The 12,343-nt window shown below is 49.0% G+C and overlaps 1 protein-coding gene across 4 annotated transcripts in view; it reads right to left on the bottom strand.

The window, feature by feature from the left end:
* The window catches only part of OGDHL (oxoglutarate dehydrogenase L), a 30,144-nt gene extending 20,819 nt beyond the window's left edge, over nt 1-9,325 (bottom strand). For 3 of the 4 annotated variants that reach the window (XM_057531621.1, XM_057531623.1, XM_057531622.1), the window contains exons 1-4: nt 9,225-9,325; nt 6,919-6,991; nt 5,503-5,707; nt 3,552-3,722 (exon numbers count right to left, since the gene is read on the bottom strand). In XM_057531621.1, coding sequence (XP_057387604.1) covers nt 3,552-3,722; nt 5,503-5,706 — 375 coding nt within the window. In that variant the 5' untranslated portion in view covers nt 5,707; nt 6,919-6,991; nt 9,225-9,325. Of the gene's footprint in view, nt 1-3,551; nt 3,723-5,502; nt 5,708-6,918; nt 6,992-9,224 lie in introns of those variants that run through there. The other variant, XM_057531624.1, reaches the window with a different exon arrangement.
* Between the last annotated feature and the right edge of the window lie 3,018 nt (nt 9,326-12,343).

Here is a 12,343-nt window from a genome sequence, read left to right as displayed (position 1 = left end):
ACATATCTCCAGCACCCAGCCACTGAATAGTTGCCTAGGAGGCCCCACCATAGCCACTAAGGTGGCAGGAGCTCAACTCTGTTTAAAAGCACAATATGCAGCTTTCAAAAACAGGAAAGAATGCATACACAAAAGTAGTTACTACGGTACTATTAGTAATTGCAAAATTCTAAAAACTTCCCAAATGTCCATCAACAGGAGACTGGCAAATGGATATGGGAAATCCACACAGGGGATACTACAGAGCTGCTAAAAGGAATGAGGAAAATTCCTAACTGCTACTATGAGGTCGTCTCCACAAAATATTATTAAGCAAAAAAGCAAATTACAGAAAAGTGTGTGTGGTAAACTACCCATTATCTAAGAAAGGGAAGAGAAAAGTAAACACATGCATTTGCATATATTTGTATATATTTGCATGTCTACAAATAAATATATGCATTAGAACAATATACAGTAAAATAAGAAAACTATAAAATAAGGAAAATTATTACCTACGGGGAAAGGACAAAATAGGGCAGAGCAACAGGGCTAGAAGCTAGACTTTTAAGAATATATCTTGCATTGACCATTTGCCTTTGGAATCTTATAAATATTTTATATCACTATAAAACAAAATTAAGTTTTAAAAATTGAAAGTAAGACAAAACAAATGAATTAATGCATCCATTTGGTGGCATAACTACATAGAGAGGAACTATTCCAACTGACTAACAGAATATTCCCCAAAGACAAACAGAACTGCAGGAATAAAAAGATCATAAATTCATTTATAGTACCAATCAGCAGTGGTAGTACTAGAATTGTATTCTCAGACTGTCATGTGTGGATTGTGGGAAAATCAAGTAAGTCATTGTATTGCTGTCTTTGAGAATCTCTATTTTTGGTATCTTTAAAAGGAGATGGTGACATAAGACTGATGAGGTCAAGGACAAACACTAAGTCCTACATTTGATGTATATAGAAGCATCAGTATAAACCCATAAAGTATGGTATCTCTAAAAAAATACATATTTCCTGGCTCTAACCATCAAAAGAACCCAGAAGTCATGACCAAACCAATAGCAGTAAATACTCCCTCACTCCCTGGAGAACTGGCTGGACAGAAATGTGCGAGATGAGCTCAAAGCATCTTGTCCTACCAGATAGCAAAGGGGTGCTCAAACACTACTGGGGCTGGGAATAAGGACATATTTTGAGCAACAAAAAGGATAATATCTATAGCAGACTGAAACTCATTAAATATGTTTAAATTCATGCATTCATATCACACTATGAAAAAGAAGAAAAACCTTTATTGGCCGTCTTTGGAGGATGCTAGAAAACCATGTCATAATTTTGAAAATCCATCAACAAAAGGAAAAATCAAGCACTGATCCTGCCCTCCCTATACAATTTGTACCTCAGGATAAACAGAGCTGACAAAGGGAAGGTTCTCACGATAGAAGTATTTCAGGTAATAAACAAAGAAAGAAAGAATTAGAATATCACCACTTTTACCACTCCCAATGACTTAATGTGTCCAGGAAATAATTATCCTTAGCTGCTAACTGATGAAGTGCCCATCACCACCAGGAAGCTGATTTTGCAACAACAGAAAAAATCAAATCTATGTTGGATCAAGCACTTAGATCTAACTACCAATTTATAGAAATTACATGGGACAAAGGGACAGATGAAGTGACACCATGAGGATGCAATCAGCAAAATCCAGACTCGAGAAAACGCTATAGGACAAACGACCTGGTTTCTTATACACACACACACACACACGCACACACACACACACAAACACACACACACACACACACACACACAAAGCAAGAAACACAAAAAGAAATCGAGAGGAACCCGCAGAGTACAAGAGACTGAAAAGCCATGTCAACATATCACAACCTGTGGCTTTATTTGGATCCTGATTCAAACAAGCAGTAAAAAGAAATCCTAGGACAAACAGGCAAACATGAATACCAACTGGGTATTTGATGACATTAAGGATTATTACTATTTTTAGGTGTGATAATACTATCATGGTATATTTGAATATTTTTAAAGGAGGCTTTACCTCTGGAAATACATGCTGAAACGTTCAATGAATGAAATGATATGAAGTCTGGGATTTGCTTCAAAATAATCAGTGGCCTATGGGTGGAGCCGGAGGTGGGTAAGATGAATCAAGACTGGCCCTGTATTGATGGGGGTTCACTACATAATTCTTCTACCTATTATATGCTTGAAAACATGCATAAGAAGCAGCCTGGGTTTTTTTTCAGTACTATGTGCAGATGAGTCAAACCAGAGCTCAGCCTCCAAGTGACCTGTGAGGGGCTACAGCCCACCCAGTAGGTGCTCACTACCAGGCAGATTTTTATCATGCAAGTACGGAGTAACATTCCTGAATCCAGAGACCATCCTGCTGGAAGGACCCTAGTGCTTTGGTCTTGGCCAGTGAAAGAACAAAGAGCTGCTGCAGAGCTGGGATTGTATATAGAAGATAAGGCCCAGGCCGTACTGTGAATGCTACCCTGTATTTCATACAGAGTTTTATGTTCCTTGTCCTTTTTCAAAGTCAACGGTCAGATCACTTTCTGCCTCTTTCAGCCAGCCAAGAAAAACATAATTACAATCACTGCTGTTTATTCACAGGTGGCCCACGATCCATGGGTCCTGAGGCCAGTGAGGGAGCCCAGTCTTGTGCACCTTTCCTCTTCCGCCCCAGCACAGCTGGGCGGGCAGCTGCCATCCCACACAGCGTGCGTCATTCAGAGGCAAGGCGCCATTTCCATTTGCTAAGGCCTCCCTCTCCCAAGAGTTCCTGCAGCGGCTTGTTGCACCCTCCCACGGAGTCTCTGCCAAGGACCCCAGGATGTCCCTACCCTTCCTTCTGCATGTCTTCAAGACAAGTTTCTCTTATGAAATACCTCCTGCCACGGATTCCCAGACAGATCCCAAATGATTACATTTTTATGGAGTGAACACCCAGAACAGCCCTCCAATCAGTCCTGTTTGGTCAAGACCAAGAACAGGAAACATCATCAGGACGCTTTGACATAGCAAGGGCCCAGCCTGGGAACCCAGCAGAGGGGAGCCTAAGTCTCCAGGACAGAGCAGCTGATGGGGGAGAGCTGCTTAATGAACTATTCATTCATTCCACAAACACTAATTAAGCACCTGCTGGACATCAGCCCCTGTCCTCTTGGAATGCTCAGTCAAGAGGAGAAAACAGACATTAACAAGGGGCAATCTACTCACCTTTCATTCAACACTCACTGAAACTGATCACTAAGTACTTCTCCAGGTTCTGGGGCAGAGTGGTGTGGGAGACAGATAACACTCCATGAGAAAGACCACAAAGAAACCACTTTACACAAAAAATACAGGGGGTGGTAAGTGATGTGAATGGTAACGTGACAAAGAGCAGGAGGAGGGGCCAGAGCCACCAAGAGAGGACTTGGAGAAGAGCTCTCTGAACTGACGCTGGAGCTGAGCCAGTCTTCTTGCCGTCAGCACCTGGCCACACCCCAGGAGCCTGTACCCTCCCAGCCGCTCACCTGGTAGGCCCGGATCAGGGACTGCACAGCCAGGTGGTCCTCCACCAGCTTACTGGTCTTGGTCCGGCTCAACACTGCCGGCCTGCTCTCAGGGACAACAGAAAGGGGCCGGGGCTGAGCCGGGCCATAAGAGGCTTCCTCACTGGCTTTCCGGAAGAAGCTGTCCCAGGACTGGGCAGGGGCAGAAGCAAGAAAACAGCCAGGTTAGGGCCTGGGATTAGTGGGGGGTGGCCCAGGCTGGGGCCCTAGGGGACATCAGTCTTCCTTCATCACCATAGCTCTCAGGGCCCTCCCAGGACCCTGCTGACAATACCCTTCTCAATCAGCCCAGAGCCCCCACCCAAATTCTGGATCTCTCCAGCACCCAGCTTGGTAGTGGGTGGGGGAGGTTATAAGCTGTGATCAAGGGGCTTTAGGTATGAAACGGGCTTCTATCCATAGGCGAAACATGCCCTCACACACTGTGGGTTGGAGGCAGCCCTGTGGAGGGTAAGGGCAGGCAGGCCCTCAACATTTCCAATGCATGTATATTTTGAACCAGCAATTCCACTGCCAGCAATTTATTCTATAGATGTACTTGGACAGGTGTGCCTACATGTACAAGGATGTTCCCTGCAGGACAGTTTATAAAAATGACAACGTAAAAACAATCTAAGCAGTGATCAATAGAAAACTGGTTAAATAAATGATGGTAAATTTAGATTCTGGAAAATTATGTAGTCTTTTTTTTAAAAGATGCATTTATTATTGTGGATGTGGAATATTGCCAAGATATGTTGTAAAGTGAACACAGCAGAAGAGGATGTATGCTTTGCTACTATTCGTGCAGAAACAAAAAGCAGATGGGCACATGCACCAGCACCTCCATGTTCTACCAGAACGCATACAAAAGTGCTCTCCTCTACGCCCTCTCATACAGTACTGGTGGGAGAATAAGGTGGTAAAAGCCCTGTGGAAAGCAATTTGGCAACACCTATCAAAATTATGTACACAGATGCCCTCTAACCCAACAATTCCACTTTGGGGAATTTATCCCACAGTTAGCTGCACACGTGCAAGACGATGAATGTACAAGATGATGCAGTACAGCACCGGCCATGACAGCCAGAGACTGGAAATGAGCCAGATGCCATCCCTGGGGATGGATGTGGAACATCCATCCAAACAGTGGAATACTATACAGCTGGGAAAAAGAAAAATGAGGCTCTTGAGGTACTGACATGGAAAATCTTGGAGATGTATGCTGAGTGAAAAAAGCCTGGGGCAAAACAGTGGATGTTACATGTTACTTTTTGTGTAAAGGGGGAGAATCCAGAGTTATGTTTGCAATAAGTTTATCTGAATGGATACAGAAGAAATTAAAAATAGACTGGGGAACAGACAGGTAGGAGCTGAGCAGATAGGGGATGGAATGGGAGGAAGGCTTTTCACTGTAGAACTTAATACTTTTTGTTTTTGGATCATGTGAACATATTACTTTCCTCTGAGGCATGTGAGTGAAGGAGAGAGAGCAGCTATGCTTTTCACTTTTGCCCTGGCATCTGATTTTGATTTTTTTTTTTTTTTACCATCAGTGGGTACTTATTTTATCAGCTTAGTATATATGTAAACACTTATGCTCCTAACTATATAACAAGAGGCCATCTGGAGACGGCACTGCATGACAAAGGGGGCAGGGACAGGTCTCAGACCAGGTGTGACTGAGCAGGGCATTATCAGGGCTTCTCAAGCCAGACCACTACCCACTGGCTGGTCCAGCAACAGGACAGCAATGGACTCTCCTCACCCAATATGAGAACCAAGCTCTTTCACAAAGATGATGGAAGACCTGAGAGACAAAGAAACCTGCCCGGGGTCACACAGCAGGCAAGTTGCTTCTCCCCAAGCCCCTCTCCACGGCCCAGCCCCAGGACCTTCTCTCCTACACAGAGGGCAGGGTTGGGGTGCCGACCTTGTGGACACTCTGGGGGTTTTCCAACCAGGCGAAGTACATCTCCTCCATGTAACTGGAGCCGCCTCCAACTTTGCTGCTTGGGAAGGTGGCCGGTGGCCCAGACGACCTGCTGTACCAGCTGAACCTGTGGACGCCATGCGTGGCCAGGAGCCTCGAGGCCTGTGCCCCAAGCCGGGATGGCAGCAGCCTCAGCTGACTCATTCTGGACACAGGCAACGAGGGAGAGACATAAACCACAGGACTGGGATGGAAGGAGGCTCTGGCAGCCACTCATCCACTCATATGGCATTTGCTGGGCCTACTGGGCAGGTGGCCCTGGGCTAGGCAGTGACGAGACAGAGGTGAGAGGGACAGTCAGCCAGGCCTCCTGAACACCCTGGAACTCAGGCAGCAGAGTCCTCCAGGGACTGGGTGCTCCATGCCCGGTCAGGAAAAGGCCGGAAGGGGTCTGGCTGAGCTGCACTATCTCGAGGCCCATGGCACTGCTGGGTCTCTAGTCATTGTGACCAAAAGGGACCAGTGACTTTCCCTGACTGCAGTATAGGCCCAGCATGTCCTCCCAGGCCAGAAGGCCAATGACACGGGCCTCAATGGCCCCACTTCACATCGGGGACGACTGAGGCTCAGAGAAGGGAAGGGCACTGGGGGACAGTGGAGGGCAGACCAGAGGCAGGCGCCTTGCCCAGCCAAGCTCCCACCTGCAGCTGCCCTCTTTGGCTCCCATACCCTGCCCAGAGCTTACACTCAGGACAGCTATCAGCTCAGGGGGTACATACAGGCTAGAAGCCCACTCAGCATGGAGAGGAAAAAGAACCTGGAGCTCATCTCACCCCCGCAATCTCACCTGCTCTTTCCCAGGGAAAATGCCCGAACAGTGGGCTTTCAGGAGTCCGTGTGTACATATGGGGAGGTGGTGGGGGGGGAGGGGCTTCCTCCTCCCCCCAGAAGACAGAGGTCCTCAAATAAGAGGCTCCTCTTAGAACCTCTGTTCCTCTACATCACCCCCCAACACAACTGTAAGCAGAGCCCCCTCCTCTTCCCCAGCATTGCCTGGACACAGACAGCTCCCCCTGAATACTTGCTAACGCCCTTCTGCCCAGAGAATCCCAGCCTATGAGTAGGGTGCAGCACCAGGCCCACCCCACCAGGGGCCATGCAGGCAGGAGGGCCTGCTTCCCCCCGCATAACTCAGTCCCAGAAAGTGTGCCTTTCTGCCTGGGCCTGGGCCTGGCCCTGAGTCAATGCTCCTGGGGCCAGATATGCCCAGCTCACAGGGCACACGCCCCACCCCAGCTCAAACAAGTCACCAGAACCAGCCGGCTGGACCTTCTATTCTACAAGGGGTCAGGCCCCAAGGCAGGGCAAGGCACAGCCCTCCTAGCCCACCTGCTCCCTCTTTCCCTCCAGACTTACATGAGGCAAAGAGCAGGGAGGCGGTCTCCTTGAGCGAGGGACAGTGGGCTCCTCAGGGCAACCAGCAGCAAGTCTGAACAGAGGAAAATTAAAAAGCAAAAATATATTACACTGCAGGGAGGAAGGAGGTGGGTTCAGCTGGAATCTGAGCCTCAAGTGCCCCAAGCTTCCTTTCCACGTGCTCAGCTGCATGTCCCGCCAGCCAGTGACACCAGGCCCTACTGAGGGCTGCTAGGGGCTGGCTCTTCCTAGAGTGGCACCTCTCCAGGTGCTGGGTGGGGACTCAAGGTCTGAGTTCTGGGGTCAGAGGGCCTGGATCCCAACCCCTGCTCTCCCTCTGATGGTCCCTGAGACCTGGGCAAATACAGGGTTGCTGCCCCCCCCCCAGATGGCCATAGGGCCCAGGAGCTACTGGCCTGGAATGTCAGAAGAATCTAAACAACCCAATGGGGAGACTCTAACATCCCCATCCTAAGGCAAAGAAAACCAGACACCAAGATCATCCATTGAGGGAATAAAACATAAGAGCACAATTAGTCAGCACTGATTCAGGAGCAGGCACTGTGCTCATCTAACCCTCTCAACAATCTCAAGAGGTGGGCACTTGGATTAGCACCATTTTACAAATAGGGAAACTGAGGCACAGAGAGGCTAAGCTGGTGAGTGGTAGGGCTCTGTGGTTCCAGAGCCTGTGCCCTCCTCACTGCAGAGTCATGATGTAAACACAGATTTCTCTTAATGCCAATGCTCCTTCCAACGGCTGCAGCCAGAGCTGCTCTCTCTGCCGGCACCCACCCCTGCAGGGGAATGGGATGGCTCGGGGGGTAGTGACAAGCCTGGCTGTGTCCAGCCTGGCCTGGTGAAGGAACACTGTGTTTCACAAACACTGAATAATCTGGGCAGCCGGTGGACACTGCTGTGGCCTTCACCCAGCCTGACAGAAGGACAGCCAGCCAGCCCCCCCTGCCCCAATCCCAGCAGGGCCTGAGGACTCAGGAGCCCTAGAGGGCTGGGGACAGAGTCAACCTCAGTATCTGGAGCCAAAGCCCAAGCCTGCCCTGCCAGGTCCTGCCTACACAGGTGAAAGGGAAGAGTTAGGGTCAGGCACCGTGCACACCCCCTGACCAGCCCAGCCCCCAGTGGACTAACAGGCAGGTTGCTCTGGGCAGCTCCTGGTGGTCTCCTCTCTGGGGATAAAGTCAGTACCATCTCCACCGCCACCCTCAGAAGCATAACAACGACAGACATCCCTGGCCACTAAGTCTCCCACACGCAAGGCCCTATCTGGGCTGCTCTGCAATACGCCCACTGTAGAGATCCCAAGACCTTGAAGCTGGGCAGCAGCAGAGCCTGGACTCGTGCTCCTGCAGGCCTACGATGGCCCCAAGTTCTGGGAACTGGGTGGTCTTTTCTCAGGAATAAACCCCACCTCTAGTTTACTGAACCCAAGAGGCGGCCACGGAAGCAGACTCCGAGGTAGGAAGCAGGGTAGGGAGGGGGTGTGCTTATTTCCTTGGCAGAGATGGAGGGCCTGAGCTAAAGGCCAGAGGTGGGAAAAGCACAAAGGTAAAAGGGGCCTGTTCCAATATGCTACAGGATATATGGGCAGGGGACGCAGGGATGGGTTAGGGCCCATGGTGGAGGGGCATCATGGCACCCTGCTGGGACCTCAGGGTCACCCCATCCCCCCACATTTCCCTGAGGGAAGGAGAAGCACTTCCCAGGCTGGCTGCCACCTCAGGTCAGTCTTGCCTCCCTCAGGGCCTCAGTCTCCCCATCTGTGAGCGGAAACCGCGGTTAAAACCGTCTATAAAGGCCCTGCCCCCTGCCTCCACTACGAGGTCCTGAGACTTCGAAGCTGCCTGCCTGTCCCACCAAGCACATAACGCTAGACCATCCCCATCCCCAGCGCTGCTCTCCGCAGCCAGGGCTCCTTGAGAAGGCGAAGAGCAGCAGGCCCCTCCCCAGGCCACGAAAGGCGTGGACAGTCTGTAGTCTTTGGGCTGGAGAACCCACGCTGATGCCTGAAACCCCACCGTTAAAAGCTTCGCTCCCTTACGCAAAACACAAGAACTGCACTCGCAGGGTCGGATGCGCGCGAAGGGCTGGGGGTCCTTGGGGACGCCTCGGCCAAACAAAAGCGGAGCCAAGGTCACGCTCACTTCCCCTCCCACCTCCCGGGCCCGGCTTAGGGCTGCGGGCTGCGGTGCCCCGGGACCCAGGAGACTGGAGCAGAAGGGCCTCCCGCGACACAACGGGAGAGGAGGAGGCGCAGGGACCCGGAAGGGAGGGGCCGCCGCGCTCACCGGGCCAGTGGGGGTCGGCGCGGCAGCGAGGTCCAGAGGCTGCAGGTCAGAGGAGGCGAGCAGTCGGTGCGCGACTAGCTGTACCAATTACTTGGGTCACGTGATGTGGCGGCGCCGGCAGCCAGCGAGCGCGCGCCGGGGAGACTCCGCGCGCCGTGACGTCTCTGAGGACGCCCCGCCCAGCCCTGCCCCGTTGGCGCTGTCCGCGGTGCTGAAGGCGCAGGGAGGAGGGCTCCCGGGCCTGGAAGAGCGAAGATCCTGCAGACCGCAAGGCGAGATGACCCCGTCTGTCTGGGAAACCTGGCACGCTTCTGAGCCCCTGAACCCCGGGGTTCTCGTCCAAACACTAAGGAGAGTGAACCAGAAAAAAGCGGCCGTTTCTGTGTATGGAAGGATAGTTTCCGTTTTACAGACGGTAAACAGTATTTACAGATACTATTAAAAGTCCCAGTCTTAGGGCTATTTTGAAGAAAAGATGAGATAATGCATATTAAGTGCTTATCACAAAACCTGATACACATTTTACCCATTCATTGTCCAAACTATGGAGACCTAGGCTGCCTTTACCTCCTTGTTGCTGCAATGAACACCTTCCTATACATTCCCTTAAGAACCTATGTGGAAACTTTTCTGGAATATATAACAGGGTGCTGAATTGCTGGGTCATGGGTTTGTGTATACTTAACTTGACTCAGCAGTGTTACATTGCTTCTTGATTCTGCGTTCCCATAAACAGTGCAAGAGAATTTTTAAATCTTCATATCCCAGCCAACTCTTGGCAGTGTCTGGTCATATAATTTTTGCCAGAATAACAGATGCAATGTCATATCATTGTTTTAATCCACATTTCTCTGCTTATCAATGATTTGTATTTCATGTTGTTTGTTAGTTTGGGGGGCTTCCTGCTGTACTTGTCTTGCATTTTTCTCTTGTTTATATACAAAAGTTCCTGGAAGAGGAACGTATACATCCGAGGTTCAAACCGCCATCTACTTTCCCATGGATTACTGCAACAGCCCCTAACCGGCCTTCTTGCTTCCACACTTGCACCCCTGAATTTTAATCTCAACACACTAGAGTTTTCCTTGTAGAACACCAATTCAAATCGTGTTGCCCCTCTGCTCAAAACCCTCAAATGACTTCACTCAAAGGAAAAGGTAAAATCCTAACGTTTGCTTCTAAGGCTCATTATCTCACTTCAAATATTTCGTGCATGCTACCATGCTTCATGAAGAAAATCAGAAAACTAAAAGAAATATGTAACGTAATACTCTTGGTGTTAATTAAAAGCACCGGCCCATAAAACTACAACATACATTTCACAAGAACACATTCAAATACATATTGAACACATTCAAATACATATCAAACACATTAATATGGTTGCCTGGGGGAGGGGATTGAGGGATGCAGATATGGGGTAATTAAATGATTGTCCCTACCAATACTGATAGGGTGCCAGAATGGACTAATATAATTAACTTTATCCTGCACCTAAAGCCCTCCTTCCAAAAGAATTGTTTATTTGGAGACATTTTAAAGTCCATATGGCCAAGGACCATATCTGTTTTCTATTGCATCCCCAGCACTTAGCATAGTGCCCAACTCATAGCATGTTTTCAGTAAATATTTGTTGAATGAATAAATGAAGGAGTAAGTGGACACTTAACTTGGACCCTGAGGGATAAGTAAGAGTTTCTCTGATGCAGAAGGGCTGGGTTCATTGGGAGTTCTCTGATTAAAAGCACCAGAAAATTATCTGGCTGGCTTAAGAAAAAGGAATTGATGGGAAAGTTGTCTAAAGGACAACTCAGAATCACAGGAAAACTGGAAAATTAGTCTCAGGGAGCATGGCTGAGCCAGAAATGGACTGACTCTTCAAGGCTCTTATGATGTTCAAGACTCAAATTCCAAGAAGAGAGATGCTAAATGATCTGGCTTGGCCTGAAGGGGGGAAGAGGGGACCTGGAGCCACCCATATGAAACACACATGGATTGAGAAGAAAGGCAGATGGTTCATGGGATGCAGGTAGCACAAGAAATAGGAGTGGATGCTGGGAAAGAAAAAATCAACACACATGCACAGAAGACCTCCAGCAGGAAAGCAACATATGCAAAAGCGGAATTGTATGCAGGGCCAGGGGAATGGTAATTGCCTGGATGCACACAGGGAACTGGTGGCCTAGGCCAGGTGACACTGGGCTTTGTCTACCATGTCAAGGGGTTTGGACTCTATTCAGTAGGGTATTGGATACCAGCAAGATTTTAAGCTGTGAGGGACGTGGTCAGATTTGCTTTTTAGAAAGATTTCTGTGGCAACTGGAGGGAAGATGGAGTAGTAAAAGGTGAGAGCAAAAATATATCCAGGTGAGAGGCAATAATGCACTGGCTGGCAGTAGAGGTAGAGAGAGAGGGACAGATTTAAGAGACATTTAGGAGTCAGCTCCATAGGGTTTAATGGTTGACCAGGCATGAGTGGTGGGTGCAACGATAACTCACAGATTTCTGGCTTTAGTGACTGTGGGGACAGTGGAACCTCTCAGTGAGCTGCAAAACAGGAGATGCAGGTTGGGGAGAACAACAGAAAAAGTATACAGGTTGGAGCCACCAATGAGCCACTTAAGAAAGATGAAGAGTATGACATGGAACAGCAGGCAGGAACAAAACCCTAGCAAATCAATAGGCTTCAGAACCTCCCATTTGCCCACAGTGGTCTTCAGAGTCACGAGAGGAAACACAGAGCCATGGAGAGAGACTTGTACCATGGAGGGAAGCTGAGTCGCTGAAGGGGCTGGGCAGGGCAGTGAAGGGAAGCAGCTGCTGTAGGAGCCTTTTAGCCTAATTGATGCTCTGCTAATTACATTGATTAAAGCAAACATTTTGGGCAATTAAGACTCCCATGAGGATGTCCGCCATTCTCAGAAGACTGAGAAGTCCCGAGGCATGGCTATGGGCTCTGCAAAGATCTTCAGAAGCAGAAACCTTCCTTTTCTTCTCTCTCTCTGACAGAACATGCATGCAAGTTTGTATTTATTCTGGTTGTATAGACTTTAGAATTTAAATAATACAGAAGGATACAGAGCAAAATGTGAAAATTTCCCTTCCACCTGCCTCAGCTT

The sequence above is a fragment of the Balaenoptera acutorostrata genome, chromosome 16 (genome assembly GCF_949987535.1).
Source record: "Balaenoptera acutorostrata chromosome 16, mBalAcu1.1, whole genome shotgun sequence".
NCBI lineage: Eukaryota > Metazoa > Chordata > Mammalia > Artiodactyla > Balaenopteridae > Balaenoptera > Balaenoptera acutorostrata.
Note: the sequence above shows the minus strand (reverse complement) of the source record. Positions and strands in the feature narration are given on the sequence as shown.